This window comes from Pinus tabuliformis, chromosome 9 (assembly GCF_031772625.1).
Source record: "Pinus tabuliformis cultivar Carrire ecotype Pingquan chromosome 9, CPIR1, whole genome shotgun sequence".
NCBI lineage: Eukaryota > Viridiplantae > Streptophyta > Pinopsida > Pinales > Pinaceae > Pinus > Pinus tabuliformis.
In genome coordinates this window covers 1,678,743,871-1,678,756,393 of record NC_142307.1, presented here as the reverse complement: position 1 = coordinate 1,678,756,393, position 12,523 = coordinate 1,678,743,871, and the positions used below count along the sequence as shown (strand labels likewise).

The following is a 12,523-nucleotide window of genomic DNA, read 5'->3' as shown; positions in this document are numbered from 1 at the left end:
TTTTCCAAAAGGAAAGGATAGACAAATGGAAGAGGAAAGTTTCCTGCACAAAAGAATGGTGAAGGCAACTCAAATCAGCAAGGGAAAATAGAGAAAGAGGGTGGCAGCAGAGGAGGAAGAACTTACCAGAGAGGTAGAGGTAGAGGAAGATGCAGAGATACTTTCTATCGATGTTACATATGTAACAAATTGGGTCATGGATCTTTTGAATGTCCTGAGAATGACAATACGGGATAGCAAGGTGCATACATAGCTCAAACCAAAGTAGTAGAGGCACAAGTACCTGAGGTAGAGAATGTGCCAGAGATTGGAGAGGTGTTGATGATGCACAAAGTCCTGTTAAAACCAGAAAAGGAGATTGTTGAACTAGTCCAAAGGAAATCCTTATTCAACACAATGTGTAAGGAAAAAGGAAGATCCTACAAATTAGTCATTGACAGTGGAAGTACAGACAATCTAGTTTCCCAAGAAATGGTGGAAAATTTTGGATTGAAAAGATTAAGCACCCCACACCTTATAAGGTATCATGGTTTCAAAAAGGACACCAATTGTTGGTGCAAGAACAAAGTGAAGTTGAGTTTCAGATAGGCAGGTATAAAGACAAGGTGTTATGTGATGTAATGTCAATGGATGCTTGTCACATTCTTTTGGGTCACCCATGGCAGTTTGATAGGAAGGTGACACATGATGCAGAGAGAAATTGTTATAAGTTCAAAAAGGATGGCATCAAGCACACTCTTGTACCATTGATAGAGGAAGGTACAACTAAAACAAGTAGCCCAAAAGCGCAGCTACTTAGTGGAAAGGAATTTCTACAACATATGGAAGGAGATGAGGTAAGCTATGCAGTGATTTGCAATCCAAAGGTAGTAATTTTGCACACTGAAATTGTAGATTTACCTATTGAAGTTCAGGAATTGTTGCATGAGTTTCATGATATTGTAGTTGATGAACTGCCAAGTCAGTTTCCACCCAAAATAAGCATTAGTCATCACATAAACTTGATAACGGGAGCAAGTCTTCTGAACAAGGTTGCATATTGGATGACACCCAAAGAGAATGAGGAAGTGAGGAAGCAAGTCCAAGAATTTTTGGAAAGAGGATTAATAAGAGAAAGTTTGAGGCTGTGTGTTGTACCTATAGTATTAAGTCCAAAGAAGGGTGGATAATGGAGAATGAGCACTGACTCTAGAGAAATCAACAAGATCACCATTTGTTACAGGTTTCCATTGTCATGGATGGATGATATGATGGATTGCTTGCGTGGAGCAACTTACTTCTCAAAGATTGACCTGAAAAGTGGTTATCATCAAATTCGGATCAGAGAAGGAGATGAGTGGAAGATAGCTTTCAAGACCAATGAAAGCTTGTACGAGTGGATGGTCATGCCATTTGGCTTGTAAAATGCACCCAATACCTTTATACGGCTAATGAATGAAGTCTTGAAAGAGTTCATTGGTAAGTTTGTCATTGTTTACTTAGATGACATTTTAATTTTCAATCAAATTAAAGAAGAGCACTTAATACATTTGAAGTGTGTTTTAGAGAGATTGCAGAAAGAAAACTATTGATTAACATGAAGAAGTGTTATTTTATGAAGAGTGAGGTTGTGTACTTGGGTTTTTTCATTTCTAAGGATGCCTTGAAAATGGATCCGGATAATATAGAGGCAAATTGTAAATTGGCCCTCACCTAAGAACATTTTTGAGGTGAGAAGTTTTCATGGCTTAGCCAGCTTCTACAGAAAATTTATCAGGAATTTTAGTGGCATTTGTACACCTATCATTGACACCATCAAGAATAATAGGTAGCCATTTTATTGGATAGAAAAATAATAATAATAATAATAATTAAATTAAAATTAAAATTAAAAATTAACTATTAAAAAAATTAACAATTAAAAAATTAAAATAAAAAATAAATAAATAAAATAAAAAATAAAAAAATCAACTATTGAAGAAGAAGATCACTGAGAATTCGATGTTGAAGTTGTCATACTTTAATCAGCCCTTTCAAGTGAGATGTGATGCTAGTGGGACAACCATTGGAGCTGTACTGAGCCAAGAATATAAGCCCATTGCATATTTCAACGAGAATTTAAATGAGTCAAAACAGAAATACTCTTTCTACGACAAAGAATTTTATGTGATGGTTCAAGCTTTGAAGCATTGGAGGCATTACTTGATGCCTAAAAATTTTTTTCTATACATCGATAATTCTTCCTTACAATACATTATGCAGCAACATAAGTTAAATCATAAACATGCAAAGTGGGTGGAGTTCCTTCAAAATTTCTCTTTTGTTTTGAAGCACATTAGTGGGAAGGCAAATAAGGTTGTCGATGCCTTGAGTAGGAGATGCTTAATCATGCATGAAAATCAAATACAAAATTTAGGCTTTGATTATTTGAAGGACTTGTATGACATTGATGTTGATTTTAAAGAAGCTTTTGTAGCGTGTAAAAATCCAGTCAATAGGGACAATAGTCCACGGAAAGAGTTTATGTTGCAGGATGAGCTATTGTTCAAGAACAACTAGCTATGTATTCCCAATTGCTCAATGAGGGAAAACTTGGTCCAAGAAAAGCATAATGGTGGGCTGGTTAGACACTTTGGTGTTGATAAAACACTTGGGCAATTGAGTCACTTCTATTTTTGGCCTAAGACGAAGGTAGATGTACAAAGGTACGTGAATAAGTGCAGGGCATGTCAACATGCAAAAGGGAGAAGTTGAAATGTTGGACTATACATGCCATTACCCATTCCCAATAGACATTGGGATTCATTGAGTATGTACTTTTTGGTTTTACCAAGAACTCAACAAGGTAATGATTCAATCCTTGTAGTTGTGGGTAGATTTACTAAGATGGCTCATTTCAATCCGTGTTTCAAAACTAGTGATGCTACCCATGTGGCTAGTTTATTTTATGATGAGATTGTTCGATTGCATGGTTTACCAAAAAGTATAATCTCTGACAGGGACACAAGATTCACTAGAAATTTCTGGAGGACCTTGTGGAAGAAAATTGGATGTAAGCTAAATTTTAGCTCAACCTATCATCCATAGTCTAATGGGAAAACAGAGGTTGTAAACAGGAGTTTGGGTAATTTGTTAAGGAGTTTAGTAGGCGACCGACCAAAGTAGTAGGATCATGTGTTAGCCTAGGCTGAGTTTGCATATAATGACTCACCAAATAGGAGCACAGGAAACAGTCCATTTTAGATCTTGTATGGCATGAATCTGAGGGGAATTTGTGACCTAAGAGACTTGGGAAAGCTTAAGCATAGAAGTGTTGATGGAGAGGATTTTGCAATAGCCATGAGTGAGTTGCACGAGTAAGTAAAACAAAGATTACAAGATACAAGCAACGAGAAAATGTACACAAGAAAGAGGTAAACTTCAAATTGGGAGATGTGGTCCTAGCTCACCTAAGAAAGGAGAGGTTTCCAAGGGTAAAATATAACAAATTGAAAATGAAGCAGATAGGGCCCTTTAAGATCATCCACAAGTTTTTAGCGAATTCTTATGAGATGGAGTTATCTCCAGGAATTGGAATTTCACCCATTTTTAATGTAGCAGATTTTTATCCCTACAAAGTTGTTGATGCAGATCAAGCTTCTGGGAATCTTGACCAGGATGAAGGAAATTAACAATCGTGGTTGAAGCAAATACCTGTGGCAAAGAGTTTAGAGGCCAAACAAATTTTAGATACATTTGTTGCCAAGAAGACTAGAAGGAAAGAATACTTGGAATATCTTGTGAAGTGGAAAGATTGTCCGATGGAGGATTCTACTTGGATGGATGAAGCAGCACTATAGAGAGTAGGTCATTCTATAGAAGATCTTATGAGCAGGAGCTCATAAAATTTTCTTTCTTGGGGAGTCTAGTGCAGGTGCATTAGGTCGAGCACATAAAAATGATAAGTTATTAAAGTCATACCAAGAGCCTAGCAATGTGATGGATTGATCACATGTGAAGGCTAGAAAATTTAAAGTTTATTTGTGAAAAGTTTTTTATATTTAGTTAAGATTAGTTAGGAATATCTAGTTAAAAGAAATGATTTTATAGCTAGTAGGTAGTTAGGGCTAAGGGAGACTGGTTTACATCCATGAACTCATTTTGTGGACAGTGTTTTTTAGTTTTTGGAGAGGGAGGAGGAATATTTTTGGGTGCTGGAAGTTTTGGTGTGAGATTGAAGTGAATTGAACAACATTTCTTAGACTAGTGGATTTTTGTACCAGCAAATTGAATCTATAAGTGTGTGTGAGCCAATTATTTTCATATGTGTTTGCGAGGTTTGTGAACCATAATATTAATATATGGAGATTGAAATTGATTTAGTCTTTGAATTGTTGTGTTGAATGAGGAATTCCTGCACTGTATTTTCTCTATTATTTACATTTAAATGAACCTAGAGAATCATATTTCAGTTAATATTCTAATCCATACTTTTTCATCCAAGATTATGTATTGGAACGAGTCATTTTACATTACAGATTCGAGAATACATAGCACTTTGTATCAAGCCAACAGATAAAATAAAATTTGTAAAGGAATATCATCATCAAATTTGCAAGTCAATTTCTGATCAAAGGAAGACGAAATTCGAAATTCTGGCATCTAAGTTTTGTGCAAAACAGGGTCTATTTTGTAACTCGCAAGATATTTTCCAGAAAGATCCTTAGTTGGGGAGTTACAAAAGGATATTTAAACTATTTTTCTACAGACTACATGGCTGGAAAAAAACGATTTGTTGTTCCTCCTGTAACAACACTGTATTTTATTTTGAGAGCAACGATTTTTTGTTCCTCCTATAACAGCACTGTAGTTTACTATGAGAGCAACGATTTTTTGTTCCTCCTGTAACAGCACTATAGTTTACTGTGAGAGAAATGATTTGTTGTTCTTCCTATAACAACATTGTATATTGTTGTGAGAACAATGATTTGTTGTTCCTCTTGTAACAACACTGTAGTTTGTTGTGAGAGCAATGATTTGTTGTTCCTCCTGTAACAACACTATAGATTGCTGAGAGAGAAATGATTGTTGTTCCTCCTATAACATCACTATAAGTTGCTAAGATAACAACCATAAATTTGAGGGCCATCTTAACACTATCATCATTTATATATCGCAACATTTGTGATTCACCAATTGTCGATTGTCGATTCGTCAGTCGCCGATTTTCTGATTGTCGATTCGTCAATAACCAATCGCTGATATGCTTTGGACCAATGATATGCGATCATGATCACTGATTTTCGATTTGCCTCACACCTTTGATGTGCTGGTTCTCCAACATCCAATCGTCGATGTGCCCTGGAACTCTTTTTATGCCTTCCTGTCAAAGGCTTCAAACTCTTAAACTTCAACAGACCATATATTTTAATCCAGGAATCTATTTTTGGACGTCCACATATCATTGGAAAGCTTTTTCATAGCACTTTCTAATGTAGAGGGTTCGATGTAGGCTTTGAGTCCTTTTTCTAATTTGAATGTGACTGCAAACGTATCTGCTCATTTTCTCTTTGGACAGCTGAAATCACACCTAACATTGATGATCCTCTACTTGAAGCCTGTATCTACCATAGGAATCCTTCTGAGCCATGCACTATAGCACACATTCTTTCCATTATGGTTGAAATCAGTGCCATAATTCATGCACAATACTAGCACAACCACCATCAATTGTCCAACATTCATTCATGACAAGACACTCATGAAAACTCACTGATGACCCCTTAGGGACCTTACAATTCAAATCAATACTAATGGACCTCTTTTGACACACATATTTTAAATGAATTAAGAAATTTGAGACCTTAGTACAAAGATAATTTAGACTATAATACCTTGTGAATTTATAGGCTAAACTTTGCGAGCATATTCTCAAAATAAATAACTGGATAAACATACTTTGATTACCTATATTATAGGACCCTAACACTACATGCAACTAAAATAGTGAAAAACATAAACAACTTTTGAGGAATGTTCTAGATATATATATAGATATATATATAACACTTGATGAATCGAAGATAATTTACCTCAAAAGAGAACTCCATATGCACAAAGGAAGTTGCATTTTGTTCCATGTAGACAACGAAAGAAAGAATTGTTGGTCCAAATTACTCATTCCATATACAGATAGGGATATAGAAAAGAATTAAAGGAGGATTATAGAGCATTAAATCTCTTCTTAAGATCTTTCGGATGAGAAAAGGAATGAGTCATTAGTCGTAAGGTCATTTAAGCCACAAACAAAAACCTTAAATAATCACTATCATCGATTTCATAGGGTTTAATTTCCATCATTGATGTCAATGAGAAGGTTATGCTAAAGTGTTATCACCACATCGTAACACATAATCATATGAGATATGATTCATTGACATTGACAGTTCTGGTATCACAACCTAAGTATTATACCACATGATGCATTTAAACAAAGTTTATGGCATATATTATTAAATATGAATCAATGCAATAGTATAACGTGACACAAGTGTGTGTTATATGGTATCAAATGTTGAAGTAATGTAAGGTTATAATGTATCTTATATGTGGTTAGTATATATGTTTATATGTGTAAATATGTGCTAGGTGCAATAATTTTAAAAACATAATAAGTGATGTATTAATAAACCAACATAAACCATCTTTTGAAGTAAAGTAAGAGTATGTATATAAGTATAAAACAATATAGGATGAATGTATTATGAGTATAAAATATATTGATAACAAGGAGGCTTCCTTGAGAACATTAAATACAAAAATCATAATTGAATCAAGGGTATAGTATGTAAATGTATCAACTTTTGCAAATTCCACCATATGGAGAATAATAATTATAAATAAATCTACAAATTATTTCATGACTGGAAGGCAAGGGGTATGGACATAACTACCCAAGTAAGTAAATGAATTAAGAAATTATATATAAGATATCATTCTGTAGAAAATCCTTGAAACCTTGAAACTGCTAAAGAGAGCAAATTGATCTGCAAAAGACACAAGATTTCTCTGCAAAAATTTTGTGGAAAGGAAACAGTGAATAGAAACACAATCACACATAGAAATTTATCTAGGGAACCCAACTGGGAAAAACCCCTCTTGCTTGTATTATCAATTGATCAATATGATCTATTACAAAGAATTTTCTTCAAGCTTGAAGCCCCTACAATACTGATCAACTCCTCACAAGAACTGCCCAACACTTAGCCAAATAAACCTTATAGGAAGTTCTTATTTCCTAGCACAATTCAGTCCCTAAAAAATAGGAATTTATCCTATTTCCTTGTGCAATTCCCAGGAGAAATAGGCATTCTTAGTTCTTAAGCTTGTACATAAAACTTGTTGTACAATAATGAATTACAATTGTTCCTTCATCCAATCCCAATAGGAAATTTAAATTTCATGACTTTCTAGGGCTAATTTCAACTAGTTAATTGAGATTAAGTTGAGTTAACAGAAAGTAAACTACCCAACTAAACTCATAACTATCTCTATTCTAGAACTAGAGATCAGTTAACTGATAGACATTAGAGATAAATCCACTAGTTACATAATTTTAGCCATCAACTGGTCCACAACTCACTGAATGCCATCTAACTTGAATTAACTAGAAATAAACTAGTGATAGACCACATAAAACATGTTAACTGACAACTAACTCAAATTTCTATGATACTGAATCCAAAAAAAAAATCTTTGACTAAGGAACAAGTCAAAAGAAGCCCTTCCTTGCTACAATTTTAACACTCCCTCTTAAAGAGGAAGGAATTCTGGAGAAACCCAATCTTACCTTTTGTGGAACTCAAACTTGCCCCTTGATAGAGCCTTGGTCAAGATGGTTGCATCCTGCACCTTTCTAGGATGTACTGTAGCATCACAATCCTCCTCTCCACACAATCTCTAAGATGATGGTACATGTTGTGTATATGCTTGGATCTATCATGAAACATTGGATTCTTAAAGAGTTTTATGCAACTCTAAGTATCATAGTGGATCAATATAGGATCCATCCCCTGATTGAAGAGTCCTACTAGGATATTCCTCATCCAAATAGCCTTGCATGTTGCCTAACTAGGGCCTCTGTTGAACTGAGTGCAATTGATCTTTGCTTCCTATTGTACACCAAGAAACTACATCTGACCCAATACTAAATGTTGATCCTAAAGTGTTCTTCCTATCTAAGGGAATCCCTTCCAAATATGCATTTGTGAAGCCTTGAAGCCTCACTCCATCAGACTATCTATACCATAATCCAAAATATATTGTGCCTCTGAGGTATCTCAAAACATGTTTTGTAGTTCTCTAATGGACCTTGAAAGGATCCACCATGGATTGACTCAACTGGTTCACTACAAAACAAGGATAATTTTAGGGGCGAATGTTCGCCCTTTGGCGAAATTAAGAGGTTTTAAATTTTTAGTGGGCGAATATTTTGTATCATAGTACATTTTTACAAATCACCTCAAATAGCCCACCTTATTTTAAGGGAGAGTGTAAAAAAGGTAAATTTAGCCCTTGAAATTAGGACTTACAAACTTCCATTCGCCCATTTTCAAGAAATGGTTTTATTTAAGTGAATCCATTCGCCCATTTTCAAGAATAGGTTTTATTTAAGTGAATCCTATGGGCCAAATACCATATTTATAAAAGAGGTATGGTAAATTAATAAAAATATAAATAAATGAGAGGTATGGTAAATAAATAAAACATTTTTATATTTACTCCATAAGTCACCTTATATACATGTAACGGTGTAAACAAATAAAAATATAAGTAAAGTGGAGGTATGGTAAATAAATAAAACATCTTTTTATACTTACTCAAAAGATATGGTAAATAAATAAAAATATAAATAAACTAGACGTATCGTAAATAAATAAAACCTCTTTTTATATTTAGTCCATAACCCTCGTTCTATTTATGAAGGCTCAAGAAAGAGGTTTCATTTAAGTGAATCCTATGGGCCAAATACCATATTTGTAAAAGAGGTATGGTAAATTAATAAAAATATAAATAAACGAGAGGTATCGTAAACAAATAAAACATTTTTTTATATTTACTCCATAAGTCACCTTATATTTACGAACACTCAAAAAATGGGTTATATTTAGGTGAAACCTATGGCCAAAATACTATGGGACAAATACCATGGACTAGATTGTTATTAATACCATGCAAAAAACCATTATTAACCCTAATATTAGAATTAATAAAACTAAAAATGGCACATGGTATTGACCCATGGTATTCACCAAAATGGCACATGGTATTGACCCATGGTATTCACCTGGAATGTAGCCTATTTAAATGGGGGAATTAAACGACCATGTAACATATGCTAAGATATTTAAATGGGGGAATTAAACCACCATGTAGCCTATGCTAAGATTCACTATGACTTTACAAAGTTTTATTATTTAGTGAAAGACTCGCCAAGATCTTACAAGATTTTATAATTGAGTAAAATATTCGCCATGCCTAGTGAGAGATTCGCCTAAAAATTATATATACATATTATATTATTGATAAAATCGCCTTCCATTTTTCCTATATACCATGGAGATTCGCCCATTTATTATATTTATAAATTTAGGGGGGGTTCATAAAATTTTCCCTGCTACAAAATAAATATCATGTCTTTTGTTCACCAAGTACATCAAGGACCCAATCAAATGTTTATAGATTATGCCATCTAATTCATATGTTTTGGATGCAACAATGTAAACTTTGAAACGGGAACTATAAACTCAAAACGAGAACTCTGGCCCAAAAACCCCAAAAAAACCACAAAAACAGTGCTCAAAACGAAAAGTGTGTATACTGGAACGAAGGTTTTTTTTTTTAGGTGTCAATTTTGCGGTTGTTTTAAAAATGGCAGCGACTACGAAATTTTCTACGAAATTTTCCTGCAAAATATAGCTTCAGAAAAAAAGTGTTGATTCTGGAATAATGTTTTTTTTTTTAGGGGTCAATTTTCATACTTTTTAAACAATGCTAATAAAACCAATTTTTTATGTCTCAAACAAAGTTAACTTTTAAGGAAAAACACATTAATGTTTCTGGTAGAATATCATTTTTCTTTCTTAAGTATAAATTTAACATGTTTTCAACCACAAAACTAAAAAAACATGACATTATGAACAAATTATTTCACTGAATGAATTCAAAAGTCTTTATTTGTACACTGAATAAAAGAGACATTATATCTCTAATTTGATATTGCATTGTAGATATTTAAACAATAAGATTTATCATACTTAAGACATAATCCAACAACATAAAAATGCTTCATAACTTCTCATTTAACAAAATATGGAAAACATCCATTTTATTTGAAGATACGATGCATACATCAGTTATATAAACTGTCTTAAACAATTATTCAAAATCACTCATATTTTCTTGCACACCATCAGAATTCACATCTTCAGATGAGTGACTGGATGCTGACGAAGATGTTCCATATTCTTCTCTGTCATCAACTAGTGCCCCATCTGAGTCCACATGCATGCCCAAGATTCCAGGTTTCAAAAGTCTTCTAGATCTACGACTGGTTTCAGCAGAGTCCCATGTCAACACTGTTTCTTCTGGTAACAACCTTTTCAGAATCTCTGTCGTCTTGAAGCGAAGAGTTCCTCTCTTTGTTAAATTGAAGTCATAAACAAGTATGTCAACATCCTTCAATTGTAATATGTCTGTGCGACGGCGATTTATATTTGTACCCTTTCTTTTTCTTTTTCCACCATTTTTTTTGTCAACTACCATCTCTGGCTTATACACACCATTGAATGGGTGTGTATTTGTGGCATACCAATGTACTTCAACACCTGTAACATCCTCATTTTCTGTAAAGACCTTTAAAACTTTAGCAACCCAAAATGGATATCCATTAGGATCTCCATCTGCTAGCACTGCAATCATGCAACCCTCCTTAATATCCTGTACTGAACCCCTATAAAGGTCTTCCATGGCTTCACGTTGTGCACGAGATCTTCTGGAACCTATATACATCTCTCTTTCCTCTGCCTGTGAAGAATTAATAATACCCTGAGATTGTTGTTGTTCAACAATGTTTACTTCCTCATGTTCATTCGACACATTTTGTGGCCAAATAAATGGATTTTTCAAAGGTATATCTTCATTTATTGTTGTCGAAATGAGATCACTTTGATTATTGAAAAACGACTCCCACCAAACTGAATCAGCAATGTCAAAGTACTCATATGTATATCTAATACATTTTTTAATTTCTTCCAGGCAATCAGAATAATTTATAGCCCTGTTCTGTCTACGTGCATTCTGAACTTCACCAACTGATTGTAATGACAATATTTTTGATGCAAATATTGGATGATCTGGAATGAACTTCAAAAATTGCAATCCTGATGACGGTGCCCACTCTGTAGTAGTTGAATACTTCTTGCCCCATATTAGTGTTTTCCCATCAATTTTTTTGATACGAAATTGATGTTGGAAGCTAATGTCATTAAGTTGTTCAATGCATTTCCCCTCACCATATGATCCCAGAATAAACCTTCGCATGTCAACAGTTTCTTCCAACACTTTAAAAGCAGGCTCTGGCATGTATGATTTCTTAATACATTGAATTAGTGATGGCAAGCTCCCAACTTCCTTCCTCCTCAATGTGACTGAAAAACGACTGAACATCTGATCAATATGGTCATGAGTGTGCCCAACAAGAAGGAAACCAACCTTTACCTTTTGAAAAATTCTCAATTCAACAAGCATGTTCAGATACCCAAAAACAATCTGATTTTTGTTTTCACGGCAAGTGTTGTCCAATTGTAGATACAAAACTTCAGGAAGATTACCAGACCAATGAGAAATGACATCATGAATTATGGTTATGGTCAGATTTGCATCATTATGAATATTTGGAGCTGTGAAGTACACCCTTGGCAACATTTTCCCATTGAAGACCATACAACCGACCAAGTGAAACTGAATAAAATTTTCCTCTTGTAGATTTTTGGTGTGCGAACAAAATGTGGTAAAAGTGTTTTCTTCTGGTCCATACCATCAATTATCAAACCCAAATATTTATTTGGATTATCATAACACTTCTTTCGATGCTTGTACAACTTCTTCCTTTCATTTGTTTGTTGTTCGCGATGCTCCTGAAGTTCTTTGACAATTAAATCTACACAACATAAAAGAAATTCATTAAGAAATATGTTTTCATAGTTGATGACTATACAATTTTAAAAGTAAAAGTTATGAACACTTACCTTTTTCTGAGCCTTCACATTTGTCCCTTTTTGATTTAAGAGAAGCACATGTACTGCAAATCCCCATCCTTGTCTTCTTAGGAATACGGACATTATTGAATTCTTTCTTCCATAGCTTCACAAAATATTGATATGTAATAAAATGGCCCTGTCCCTCAGCACTTTCTGCATATTCTTTGTATAAGTTGTAGATTTCTCGTCTTGAAAAATTATCTGGAATATGTATTGTCTCTCTATTTGGCATACACTCTCCATGC

The 12,523-nt window shown here is 34.2% G+C and overlaps 1 protein-coding gene across 1 annotated transcript; it reads left to right on the top strand.

Annotated features, from left to right (window-relative positions):
* Nucleotides 1–626: 626 nt before the first annotated feature.
* Nucleotides 627–1,169, top strand: LOC149155336 (uncharacterized). Its single transcript, XM_089444398.1, has one exon. The coding sequence runs from the start codon at nucleotides 627–629 to the stop codon at nucleotides 1,167–1,169; it is 543 nt and encodes a 180-aa protein (XP_089300524.1).
* Nucleotides 1,170–12,523: the final 11,354 nt, after the last annotated feature.